Source organism: Cynara cardunculus (genome assembly GCF_001531365.2).
Source record: "Cynara cardunculus var. scolymus isolate 2C chromosome LG 2, CcrdV1, whole genome shotgun sequence".
Lineage (NCBI taxonomy): Eukaryota > Viridiplantae > Streptophyta > Magnoliopsida > Asterales > Asteraceae > Cynara > Cynara cardunculus.
Genome location: NC_037529.1, coordinates 2,856,552 through 2,869,654, shown reverse-complemented (window position 1 = coordinate 2,869,654; position 13,103 = coordinate 2,856,552). Strand labels below are relative to the sequence as shown.

Genomic DNA, 13,103 nt, shown 5'->3' with positions numbered 1-13,103 from the left:
AACCTAATTTTAGAAAATAAATAATAATCTATATATATACACACATATATTATATAAAACATATCAATAAAATTATATACCGGGTACGGGGCAGGTCGGGGGATATGCTACCCGCTCCCGGCCCCAACCCCGGTTTGAGTCTACGAGGGATCTTCGGTCTTAGGACCCGTTTTAGCGGGGAATCCCCGTCCACGTTCGGGTCGGGTGAGCCGGATTTCTCATCGGATCGGGGCAAATCACCATCCCTACTCTGGATTTGTTACAACGTACAAGACTAGTCTTAGATAAATTCAAATTCACATTAAAATTGATTTTTGCTAGAGGTAAATATATTATTCAAGCATAAAAACGTTATTATATGGATTTCGGTTTAGGTCTTACAAACTGGCATTTGCTACACCTAATAACATAAAACTCGATCTACTTAATGCTTACGAATGATAGCATAAAAAGATCAACTGAAAGCATTTCGTGACCATGTCGCTGAAGATGGTGACATTTTTTTGCATCTTCAATGTGTGATTTTGAATGGACCCCCAATATTTTGGACCTAATTTTATATCGTTTTAAGTTATTTCATAAACCAATGTAAAACCATAGTTTTCCAATTTCTACAAGACAAAAGTAATACGTCTCATTAGCAATTCTGTAATTTGTATATTTGTTGTACTATTTTGTAGTGTATCAAAAGTTTTAGATGTAACAGGGTCTCCAAAAATATTGGAGCGTGCTTAGATGAAGACTGGCAAAACGTAAGTATTCAAAAGTGGCACTATCAAAGGGTGCCTCCAATTTTTATACGTACCACCATTTTGAACCCGACCATAAACATGGTTGGAAATTGGAATATAGATTTAAAAAAACCCAGCGCATTTGGTTCAACCAAATAAACCGGGTAGACCAAATCAATGGCTTTCTTCCGGGAGACTTGTTAAACCCGAAACCAGCTACCGTGTTCTCAAAATCAATCAATTAATCAGTTCAAATCTAAATACTCATTTCAAAGTCATAAAATTAGCAAATGATTAATTTTGTCATGTAACTCGGTTGATAAACTGGTGGACCAATTTTACTCAAATACAAGACTAGTCATGGGTTCGATCATAAACCCCAGCTAGCCTCGACTATTAAGTGCGCCAAAAGCACTCCATTATATGACTCTATATAGGATCGGTTAAGATTATCAGTAATTATATTTTTTACCAAGATAAATTTAGTAAAGAAAGGCGTTACAAAAAGAACATCCATAAATCTAGAAAGAGGTCGTGTATAATATTCGGTATTCAGATTTTGACCATGTCTTTGTGTATATTTTTCGAATTCTAGAAAGTCTAAATAAAGAAAATGGTTGGTCAACTCAACCTATTATTTGTTATGTTGGTATATTCAGCCACCAAATTGTCTACCATCATCTTCACACCTTAAATATTTAAATATATGATCACTAAAATTTTATATAAATATTGTTAAAAATATCTGATAAAAAATAGTAAAAAATGTTTTCCTATATTAATGTTCTTAGAAGTCGGTTTCATGTAAGATCGGTTGGGATTATTGTCTTGTCAGTAATCTAACTTTTTGTCCAAATATTGTTAAAAAATTATAAATAGTATAAGGTTTTTATTAATTTTTTACCAATAAATTTATGTACTCAAATCAAAAGGCCTTTGGCCTAGCGGTATGTGAGTCATTTGGCCTCATAGGAGCTTAGGGGTTCAAATAAGGATGGTGATATGTGTCCTGACCCAGTGGGAAACCCAGCTCACCGACCCAGACGGGGATTCCCTGCTAAAAAAGGTCCCTGGGCTGGAGATCCCTAGTAGACTCAAACTAATATATGTTTTTCATAGGGTTTGACCGGAGATGAAATGTTAATCTTCGTATTCATCAGGGACCGGGGCTATTACTAAAAACCAGGGTCGGGGATTATAAAACTCGTCCCATCCCCGACTTGTTACCATGCCTAAATCCAAACCTCACCAATGGTGAAGAAGATGAGTGCGTTTATTTGTTTTATTTACCGTATATAAATATTATATATTTAAAAAAAGTTATGTATGAATACAATATATACTTTCAATAGAAAATAAGCAATAAAGCGTGTCTTTTTCTAAGTTTGAAATAACCATCTTTATTATTTCAAAACTAATTAATGAGTAAACTACAGTTTTGGCCATTATGGTTTTTCAATTATAACACTTTTAGTCCCTATATTTTTGAAAGCACAAAATGATCATCGTGTTTTACAACAACGTTAGAATTTCATTCGTCTCTAACGACTATTAGAAAAACTCGTGAAGTGAATATTTGTTTGGTCTTTTCCACTTTATCACATTTAAAAAAAATATATAACTTTGTGATTGCGAAATACGATAATGTTCCTCACTTAACGGCTAAAACTTAATGACCGTTAGAGGCAGACAAGAAATCCACACACTTTTACAAACCATAATGACCATTTTGTATTTTTAAAACTATAAGGACAAAAATGTCATAACCAACAAACAACAGGGATCAAATTTGTAATTTACTCCTAATTAATTTATGAGCATGACATGAGTCTGGATCTGAAAATTCAAATACAGATTCAACGGAAAACCGCGTGGCATTTTCGTAATTTCCCATGATCTGCCCGGCATTTTCATAAAATGACACCGTTTACAAAACCCCCTTTCCATATACGAAAACCCATAATCTCCTCCTTTTCATTTTACCTTCCACTTTCTCTCTCTAACATCCCTCCCTCTCTCTCTAAGAATTAATCGTCGTTCTTGCCGTCACGCTTCCTCCATTTCCGGTGCATCTGTTCTCCTCCGTCGCCGTCGGTGCTAGGTTTTGTAGTTGTTATAGACAGAGAGTAGGTTATTATGGGACAACAATCGTTGATCTACAGTTTTGTGGCTAGAGGAACAGTGATTCTGTCGGAATACACGGAATTCACCGGTAATTTTACTAGTATCGCCGCTCAGTGTCTCCAGAAGCTTCCTGCCACCAACAACAAGTTCACCTACAACTGCGACGGTCACACCTTCAACTACCTTGTTGAAGATGGATTCAGTGAGTCCGATCTGGTCTATTTGTCGTTTTTTTTCCGATCTGATTCTGCTATTGAGAAATGATATTTCCTGTTATGATTGATTGGTTTATTAAGTAATCTACATGTATGCTGGATTTGTTTGGCTTTGCCTCTTACTTTCTCCCTTTATTACTCATTTTGAAGTTCCTTTTTGTGATTACCTGCGTAGAGTATGACTTTTTGCTTGTTTGATTTGCTTCTTGTTGATGAAATTGATCCCCGTGTGTATTTGCTGTTGTTATTGATTGACTGTGAATCCGAGATGCCCGGCTTTGCAGTTACGTCTGTTATACTTTGGATCTTAATGAATCACGTAGAACTCATTAGCCAGCTTTAGACGTGAAGTCTCATTTCACGTGCTCCTGCAGCAATTAATTGTGAACCATATTATCTGTACTTGGTTTTATTTATTTGCACTAGTAAATATACGATATAATTGGTTATAGTTTTGAATGTTAATCACATCACAATGTTAAAGTTATGCAAGTTTTGTTTCAATTTTTTTACATCTGCATGTTAAATTAACACTGATCTATAAATGTTACAATCTCTAACTGATCTATAAATGTTACAATCTCTAACCTACCTTTGGATATTTATGGTATCTATCCAAATATCTAATGTCTGATATATGATGTATAATATCTAGAAGCTATTCATACTGTTGTAGCTTGTATCAGCAATAACTTGCTGAATTTCAGGGTTCTGAATTTGTCATGATTGATGAGTGATTTGGTGTTATAGACCAAAATAAGCTGGCATTTGTAGCTCGTTTGACATTCCTTGATACCCTGATCTGTGTGTCATAGCTATGCTCCATCCACCTGATAGTAATATAGTTACCTGATATTTATGCAGCCAGAGTTATTGCTATAACCATCAGTTTGCTGTTTGAATCCATGCTTCTGAATTTTGTTGGAAATCTGATATATTTCTGCAGAAAATGAGCTTTTTTACAATAGTTTAGATTGCTTTACCATGATTCAGCAAACATACAAATATGGTGGAAGATATGTTATTTCTTTATATGCAGTCACATTTGATACCACATGACTTGATGATACCATTCAAATATACTATTTACGCTTATTTAGCGAGCATATAATAAACAGTAGAAGTAACGGTTTTTTATTGCCTGGTTAATGGATTCACTTGCCTAGTAATTAATACCAGAATTTATGCTTGAATATTTGAAAGCTTAGGTATTGTGAACGGGCCTTATGTTATGTACATGTTTATTCCAACGCCATGTTATTCATGTTTTCTGCTTTGCTTACAAACTTGTTATCTCAATTATTATTTGTTGCTAATTTCTTTGGACATACACCATCTTGTCTTGGTCTAGATTGTTTTATAATGACTTGCATATTACAAATGTGGCATGCTACTTGGTTGTTCCATCACGTGTTAAACAACACTGTCTTCTCTCTCTGTGAAGCATACTGTGTTGTTGCGGTTGAATCCATTGGCAGACAGGTTCCAATCGCTTTTCTTGAGCGTGTCAAGGAGGACTTCACCAAGAAATATGGTGGTGGGAAAGCTGCAACAGCTGTTGCCAACAGTCTCAACAAAGAATTTGGGTATTCTCGCGCTCCATTTTGATTGCCATCTTCTTTCACATCTGTCATGTTTTAGTTCTTTAATTGACGTCCACTCGGAAAAACCTTTTTATTACCAGCCCCAAGCTGAAGGAACAAATGCAGTATTGTGTGGACCATCCAGAAGAGATCAGTAAGCTTGCAAAGGTGAAGGCTCAGGTTACAGAAGTTAAAGGAGTGATGATGGAAAACATTGAGAAGGTAAGGCCTAATAGCTGCTTCAGAGAAATGATGTAAAATGCACCGCTCTTGCATAACACGTGATGGTAAATGCAATTGTGTAAACTTTATTTGGTTATGTAGGTTCTTGATCGTGGAGAGAAGATCGAGATTCTGGTAGATAAAACAGAGAACCTTCGCTCTCAGGTCAGTGAATGCAATTATGAATTTCTCTTTACATTGTCTGCTTCAACTAGGAGAGCAAATTTCACCTCTTCCATCATTTGTCTGACGAATACCAGTAAATTAAGAAGCATCTCAAATTCAATCCTAGTTGATAAGAGAGAATATCTCTTGAATTGGTATCCATACTAATATCCTCCTGAAAGAGCACTGCATATTGTTTTAAGAGTTCTAATTAACACCAAAACTTTGTGAAAAATGTAAATAGAAAACTTGGGTTTTACCAAATAATGCTTGGGGCTGTTTACCAAGTAAGCGCTTATCGGGTGTAACTTACCTTACCAACCTGGTTAGCGCTTATTAAGGACGTTTACCAACAATCCGTTTTGATGGCCGAGAATGTTATCCGATAAGGTCATTGACCGTGACAATTCTTGCCGTTAGAGCATCTCCAATGGAGGTTCTTAAAGAACTTACTCTTTGTACTTTTTGTTGCCACATCACTTCCAACTCATCAAATTAAGAACTCATGTAAAAGTCCACAATAACAGTTCTTATATAAGAACCTTTTTGTGGGTCCCAAATATTCTTTCAACTTCAATTATTATTATATATTTATAAATAAATATATATATAAAAGTAGCAGATTGATGCTTCGCACCAACTTTAAGGTAAGAACTCAAAGGGGTTGATATTGGTTCTTTTGAGAAGCTACAATATTTGCTTATAAGAACCTTGCATTGGAAATGCTTTTAAGTGAGCGATTGATAAACGGTCCCTTTAGATAAGATGTAACATGGGAAAACCCAAAAGACATCTATAGTTATTTTGGTTTTGGGTAACGAAATTTAAAGGTGTGTTGGATGATCGATGAAGATGTATATCTGCAGGCACAAGATTTTAGGACGCAAGGTACTCAGATTAGAAGGAAAATGTGGTTGCAGAATATGAAGATAAAGCTGATAGTGCTTGGAATCATCATCGCCTTGATACTGATTATAGTCCTATCGATTTGTGGTGGCTTCAACTGTGGCAAGTGATGATGCTTTATCCATATCATCATCTTTCTTTCATTCATGAATGATAAAAACCATTTCTTTTGAAATTTCTTCTTTTTTTGATCTGTTGAATTCTACGTAAAAGCGCTTATATTGTTTGTATAGCTTGTATTTTTGATATATTATTATATACTAGGAAGGTAAACTCGATTTCATCTTTATTATTATTATTTTTTGGTGAGAACAGCTTATTATTATTATTATTATTATTATTATTATTATAAAATGTTATTGTTTTTTTGGTGAGAGAAGCAGTTGCGGCGTTGTTATTTGATTGATTGTGTTGTTGTGACCAACATAAGCAACGATTTTGGTGATAGATAACAATCAATGATGATGAATTATTTCTTGTCATGAGATGAGTTGTCTAAATAGAGGGAGGTTACAAATATCATTTGTTACTTTAATGTTCATAATTAATGACTTTGTCACCTATTCAGTTGGGACCTAAATTTGATATCGTCACATGGTAAAAAAGTTGCAAATAACAAGGTTGGGACCTTTGGGGATAAAACCAAAGAACTAGCAATAAGACTCGGGCTTTTGAGAACCCTCCTCAAAGATTACCAATTTGAGCCCTGCAATGGGATTATATGTAAACTGGGTCTAACACCCATGGTTAACAAAGATGGTTGCACAATAACAATGTAATGATTTATCCACAAAACAAGCATTATTATTTGCTATTGTTATACATGAATTTCCATGTTGTCGATCAATCTGACCTTCCCAAACCATGCTGCAACACACAATACAACTCCACTCTTCATCTCTTCCACTGCTTCTAGGGTCTCTTGATCCACGATCTGCACACCCAATTTCGATACTCGAAAACAAAATCCATCGCATCTAAATTATCTATACTAGAGATACCGAAAACCCAGACCTGAGCCTGGGCCAGGCCGATAAGCATATGCCTTATCTATACTGGACTTTATTTTACTTGCTAAAGGAGGGTTGGAAGACCCAGGCCTTCTGCATCTCTAACCTATGCTTAGGGGTTGTTTTGTTGGTTTTTTATTAAATTAGCTGTCTGTGTGGATTAATTAGTTTGTAAAGAGTGGAAATTTTTTGTTTGTGAGGGTTTTTTCATATATGGAAGTAGCGCGTTTTTTATTTGGAGGTGCAGATTTGAAAAAAAATGTGGCTTTCTGCATAAAGCTCTTCCCTAAAAGCTCTTCCCTAAAAGCTTATTGAATAAGTCACTCTCCATATCATTAAGACACTACCAAATAATTCATGTATAGCTGACTGAATAAGCTGTGCGAGTCCCATTAAGCTCCTTAAGCTGCTAATTAACAAGCCCTTTAGTGTTCTAAAACAGGTAATGTGCAACTGGATTTAAACAGGGACTGATTCATGAAACTTGGTCTGTTTGGGGTTTTCTTTTTCCAATATTTAGATCCAGATATGATGATGAATGGAGATTAAATCATAGAGGCTCTGAATGTCTCACCTCAATATAATCAATTTTTCCGCCTGCTGCTTCTATACTTTCAATCACTGATCTTCTCAATTCACTGCACACGGTTATCCCCCTTTTGGCAGCCGATTTGGCTTCAAATAGAGATCGGCTTATTGACAATGCCTGTACACATTTCACACAACACACCACAAGTTCAAATAATCTGAACCAAAAACACTAGTTACATATATTTACTACTTCTATTGACCTTTTTTAAAACCTATCGTCCTTAAGTCTTTCTTTGCAAACTAACCCTCATTCATGTACATACGACAAAATTGCGATAATTTGAAAAAGCTAGTTTATTGGACAAATCTAGAAATATAAATGAAAAATGGTCATTTAGGGTATGTTCGGTTCACTGGACAAAGACAGAATCATGTTTGGTAGGACTTTTATATGAAACAAACAGGAACATAGTGAAACAGACCTATATTTTACCAATAGGACATGAAAATAAAACCTAATTCTCTTCTAAAACATCAAATATGCATCCCCTTCTATATTTGATTCATTCCTTAAATTTTATATATTGTATTTTATGCTTTTTAAACTTACACTTTACTGTCCTCAAAATATTATTTTTATACGGTTTATATATTTTGATTAATTTATGTAATTTATTAAATATCAATAACAAGAAATAATATAGAATAGGTATAAAATAAGAATTGGAACTACATGAAGTTTTTATTTTGGTGTCATTTTGATCGTCAAGAAGAAAACTTTCCGGTAATATATTTTGTCATAAAAAATATTTATTTTATTATAATTTAATAAATTACATAAATTTATCAGAATATATAAAATCATTAGGGGTAAATTGGTCATTTTATCTGTTATGTCACGTCCAGTTTTGTCTTACCAAATGCCAAACAGAACAATGTCCTGTCCTGTTCTTGTCCTATCCTATCTGGATACCAAAAGCAGCCAGGATATGACTTTAAATGAGTTTTTAATAAATTCACGACCTCCTGACCTATTAAAAGAAAAAATGACTTCTATCCTTTTCATAGATTTAATCAGAATCTCATTTAAAGTTATATACCTTTAAATTCCCTTTTTTATAGGACCCACATAATGAAAATACTAAATGATAGTAACAAAATGAACCCAACCTGCCCCCTTTCTTGAGGTGAAAGATGCACATTACGGGAGCTCATCGCTAGGCCATCTTCGTCTCGTATCATCTCAGAACCAATCACTTTAACAGCAAAATCAAGATCTCGAACCTGCATTGTTCGTATAAAAAAGAAAATTCAAAACTTCAATCGTAAATATCATTTCTTCATGTAAATCAAAATTGAGTTTTGATCATATATTTCTTCAAACATCTGAACACATCATGAGCACAGTTTGTAGTGAAATGAACCCCAAACTAAAAGAAACATTATGAATTGACAAAGTATTCACCGAGTCATTCAGGGCCCGTTTGGTTTGACGCAATGTTTTTGAGAGATTTGGATTTTGTGGAAGGATTCGGATTTGAAATCTTGATGTGTTTGGTTTGTAGGATTTGGTGTTGAATTGAATTCCACTCTTTATATATAATTTATAAAAACAAATTATAAAAAACTATAAAAATAATTAAATTACCTTTTTATTAATTGATTATTACAAAACAAGTGTTTTTAACATATATTAAGACATTACATTATTACAAATAAATCCTACGAAATCCCACCAAACACCAACTCCACCCGTGGGATTTCTAAATCCCATGTGTGTAGGATTTCATTGAAATCCCGCGATTTCAGATCCAAGCATTCATGCAAAACAAACATAGATTCGGATGGAATTTAATTCCAAATCCCTTCAAATCCTATCCAATCTTGCAAACTTAACAAGACATCACATTCTGCTATGCAAAAAGGGTTTGACGTTACCTTCTGGAGCGTCCCACCGTAGCGGTCCCATGGCCGTCATGGGTGTTAAGAATCTCATAATATATTCTCCTAGATATATGTTAGAACCTCTTTTTTTCTATTTTAAGGGCTCTTTTTGGAGAGTAATCTGATGAGATTCCATAAATTCTCACATGGTATTAGAGCTAAGGTCTACTACCACTATAAGGACTTGACACTGTAGAGCACTTTGTGCTCATCTAGCCTCCATCGGAGGGGGCGTGTCCCACTTCTGCTAGACTTGGAATCCCATTGTTTTGGTTAGTAATCTTACGGGGTTCCACATATTCTCACAGCGGTAGTAAATAATGTGTCCCTAGGCAGGGCCAGACCTATTAAGCACCAAGCGGGGTCCCATGCACCCGCAAAAACTTGTTTTTGTAAGTAGAATTCTTTTGGGGTATGAAAGGTGCACCCACTAAACTTTAAAGATTGCTCTGAGATTTTAGAAAATATAAGAAGCATCAACCAAACAACCAAAAACTTTAAACCCCCCTTTGAAAACGGTGGAATTCGACTAAAAACACATCGGACGATTTTGTGGGCCTTTGATTCACCTTAAGAAGGTGCACAGACTCTGTTAAAATCCTGGGTCCGCCACTATTCCTAGGGCAGCCGGCTGGTGCCAACACCTGCCATCCACCTCCTTACACACTAGGCTATATGGCTAATGCCACTAGGACACAATTCATTCGAATACCAACACAACTTCTACTATGATTGATGCCGAGTATGGACATAATTTGCAATGATTTCAGATTTCTAACAGATGAATCATTATGAGTTAAAAAGGAACTCACGGAGTCACTCCATGGGACACAGTTGTATATTCAAACAAATGAATCATTATGAATATGAAAGGATCTGACAGAACAAACTGAAACAGGAACATAATTCTCAATTATTAGATCTTCAAAAGCATGATCATTCTAACTCGCTGAGTCACTCACTCAAACTCAAAGAGACAATTCTACAATGAGTCACTCACTCAAACCCAAGCATGATCATTTTGACTCACTGAGTGACCATACTGGAACTCCAGGTCAAACAGACCATGAACATAATTCTCAATTATTAGAACTTCAAAAGCATGATCATTCTGACTCACTGAGTCACTCAAACTCAAACAGACAATTATCAACATAATTCGCAAGGGATTTGAATCTGAAACAGATGAAAAGTTATGAATCAAAAAGGAACTCACCATTCGTTGAATGATCCGCCATTGCTGATAATCCTTCTTCCCGAAAACAGCAACATCAGGTTCAACGATATTGAACAATTTAGCCACAACAGTAGCAACGCCTCTGAAAAACACAGGCCTACTCTTCCCACACATTCCCTTCTCCAATCTCTCAACCCTAATCCATGTCTCATGACCAATCCCACCTCTTCCTTCATCCTCCAAACAAGACACAATCCCTCCCTCTTTCTCTCTCTTATTTCCACCAGATCTTTCTCTCTCTACTCCATAATCATACAGATTTTGTGGATTGAAAACAACATCAACACCATTGGGAATCGACTTGAGTTTTTCAATATCGCCTTGGAAATCCGATGGATAGGTGGAGAGATCTTCATTTGCGGAAAATTGACCTGGATTTACGTATATTGAAACAACAATAAGTTGAGTGTGTTTTTGAGCTTCTGTGATGAGTGAGAGATGGCCTTGATGGAGGTAACCCATTGTTGGTACTAATCCAATCGTTTTGCCTTGAGCTCTCATAGATCTCGACCAGTTCCTCATCTGTTGTTTGTTTCTGATGATTTCCGGTTCTCTGGTTGCCATTTTTGGTATGAGAATCGGAAATTAGGGTTAGGGATTGGTGGAAATTGAGCAGATGAAGGTGGCGGCGAGGATGAGGATATTGGGTAGCATTCGTTGAAAATGGCGGGCAGTGTGATCATAATTATTTCATGGATTCGATTGGATATTGATTTGTTGACACCGCCCATGAAATGTACAGGTCTTAGTTCTGAAGGTACAACTACAAACAAACATCCCGTTTTTGGCCACCGGGTTACATGCATGTAAATGTTAAAAGGAATAAAGGGTGTTTTGGTGTCCATAAAATAATTCTTCAACGTTTGATAAGATAAAATTAAACAAAACATAATAAATAAAATGATCAAATTTATTTCTAATAACTTGTTTATTTTAATTAATTTATTAAATTATAATAAACTAATTATTTTATATAACAAAATATATCATTTGAAAGTTTTCGTCAAAACAATTAAAATGATACTAAATAAAAAGTTTATGTAGTTTCCTATTTTTTATTATTATCTTTTTTCTACATTATTTTTATTATTAATATATAATAAATTACATAAGTTAATAAAAATATAGAAATCGTATAAAAATAATAATTTGAGGATAATAAAATAAAAGTTTAAAGAATGAATAAAATGTAATAAAAAGACATATTTAATGTTTTAGAAGAGAATTAAGTTTTATTTTTAGGTTATATTGGTAAAATATAAGTTTGTTTCACCTTGTTCCACCATGTTCCATGGGGTAAGGATGGAACATGCATGTTCTATTTTGTTTCATTCTGTTCCTGTCTGTTCCACGAAGAAGTCATGCCAAACATGGAACATAGATCTCTGTCTTGTACGATCCAGTGTATCAAATGCACCCTAAAAAACTATTTTTTTATATTTTCAATATACAATTTGATCTGATTTTGACATAATAAAATGGTATATATATAGCATTATCCATGAAATTATGTAATATAAAACTGGTGTTGGCATATGTATCTTTATTTATGTCATAATCATATGAAAGCATATATTAAAAGTATATTAGTTATTTAAAGTATTTGTAACAGATTATCTATAATTTTTCTAAGCTAAAAATCAAAATCTTAAAAATATTATATTCATCTACAACAAATTCTTTATTGTAAAAAATATTTATTAAAATATTTTACAATTTTATTATCATAATACACTTTAAACTTTTTATTTAAAATAATAATAATTTAATTTCATTGATTGAATGAATAAAAAAAAGTCATTTTTCTTTCATTTCATCAAATTTCAGACTTGAAATTTTCTCTAATTTAAAAAATAATATAAAAAATATGTTTCACCAAGATAGAAAACAAAATCTTTATTTTCTTTAATTTAAAAATTTTATTAAAAATGCTCTTTATCAGTTATTCTGTTAGTTTGAGTATTAATAAAGAATGTATTAATTAGTTACATAATGCAACATATATCTTTTTTAAAGTATATAATATTTATATATGGTAAATAGAATAAATAAACTCACACCCTCCTCACCTTCGGTAAGGTTTCAACCTTTGACCTTTTAGAAAGCCTATTACCTTTGGGACAAAGGCCTTTTGATACCTAATGCAACATATTCGATCCTACATTACATTTTCACACAATTTACCCTTTGATATTTGTTCCCTTACAATTATCATAAAGTATTGGGTTTTGTAGGGGTCTTATTTCACCACACAAATCTTACAATGAGCAAATTGCATGAAAAAATAGCGTACTTTAACTTGATTCCTATTTTCGGTAACGTATTTTCAAAACTTTCATTTTGATACTTAAATGTAAAACTTTAAACATTTAAGTACTCAGGTAACCGATTGAAGCATTAACCGGTTTCCATGATGATGTAATAAGATATCCAAC

At 34.0% G+C, this 13,103-nt stretch overlaps 2 protein-coding genes across 2 annotated transcripts; one reads left to right on the top strand and one right to left on the bottom strand.

Annotated features, from left to right (window-relative positions):
- The first annotated feature begins 2,676 nt into the window (after window positions 1-2,676).
- On the top strand, window positions 2,677-6,243 carry LOC112506995 (vesicle-associated membrane protein 722). The gene is made up of 5 exons (XM_025111372.1): window positions 2,677-3,057; window positions 4,515-4,656; window positions 4,755-4,875; window positions 4,978-5,040; window positions 5,907-6,243. Exons 1-5 carry the CDS (start codon window positions 2,868-2,870, stop codon window positions 6,054-6,056), a joined length of 666 nt encoding a protein of 221 aa, XP_024967140.1. The 5' UTR covers window positions 2,677-2,867; the 3' UTR covers window positions 6,057-6,243.
- A 401-nt stretch (window positions 6,244-6,644) lies between these two features.
- Window positions 6,645-11,334, bottom strand: LOC112507925 (pantoate--beta-alanine ligase). The gene is made up of 4 exons (XM_025112676.1): window positions 10,648-11,334; window positions 8,658-8,771; window positions 7,531-7,662; window positions 6,645-6,880 (listed from the first exon to the last, which is right to left on the bottom strand). Exons 1-4 carry the CDS (start codon window positions 11,230-11,232, stop codon window positions 6,764-6,766), a joined length of 948 nt encoding a protein of 315 aa, XP_024968444.1. The 5' UTR covers window positions 11,233-11,334; the 3' UTR covers window positions 6,645-6,763.
- Window positions 11,335-13,103: the final 1,769 nt, after the last annotated feature.

Excerpts from the sequence above, each read along its gene's own strand:
- LOC112506995 (XM_025111372.1), top strand. The coding sequence starts at position 2,868 with ATGGGACAACAATCGTTGATCTACAGTTTTGTGGCTAGAGGAACAGTG. Across the intron at positions 3,058-4,514 it reads CCTTGTTGAAGATGGATTCA|CATACTGTGTTGTTGCGGTT; the intron begins GTGAGTCCGATC and ends CTCTCTGTGAAG. Across the intron at positions 5,041-5,906 it reads CAGAGAACCTTCGCTCTCAG|GCACAAGATTTTAGGACGCA; the intron begins GTCAGTGAATGC and ends GTATATCTGCAG.
- LOC112507925 (XM_025112676.1), bottom strand. The coding sequence starts at position 11,232 with ATGGCAACCAGAGAACCGGAAATCATCAGAAACAAACAACAGATGAGG. Across the intron at positions 8,772-10,647 it reads GGCGGATCATTCAACGAATG|GTTCGAGATCTTGATTTTGC; the intron begins GTGAGTTCCTTT and ends CGAACAATGCAG. Across the intron at positions 6,881-7,530 it reads GAAAAATTGATTATATTGAG|ATCGTGGATCAAGAGACCCT; the intron begins GTGAGACATTCA and ends TTGGGTGTGCAG.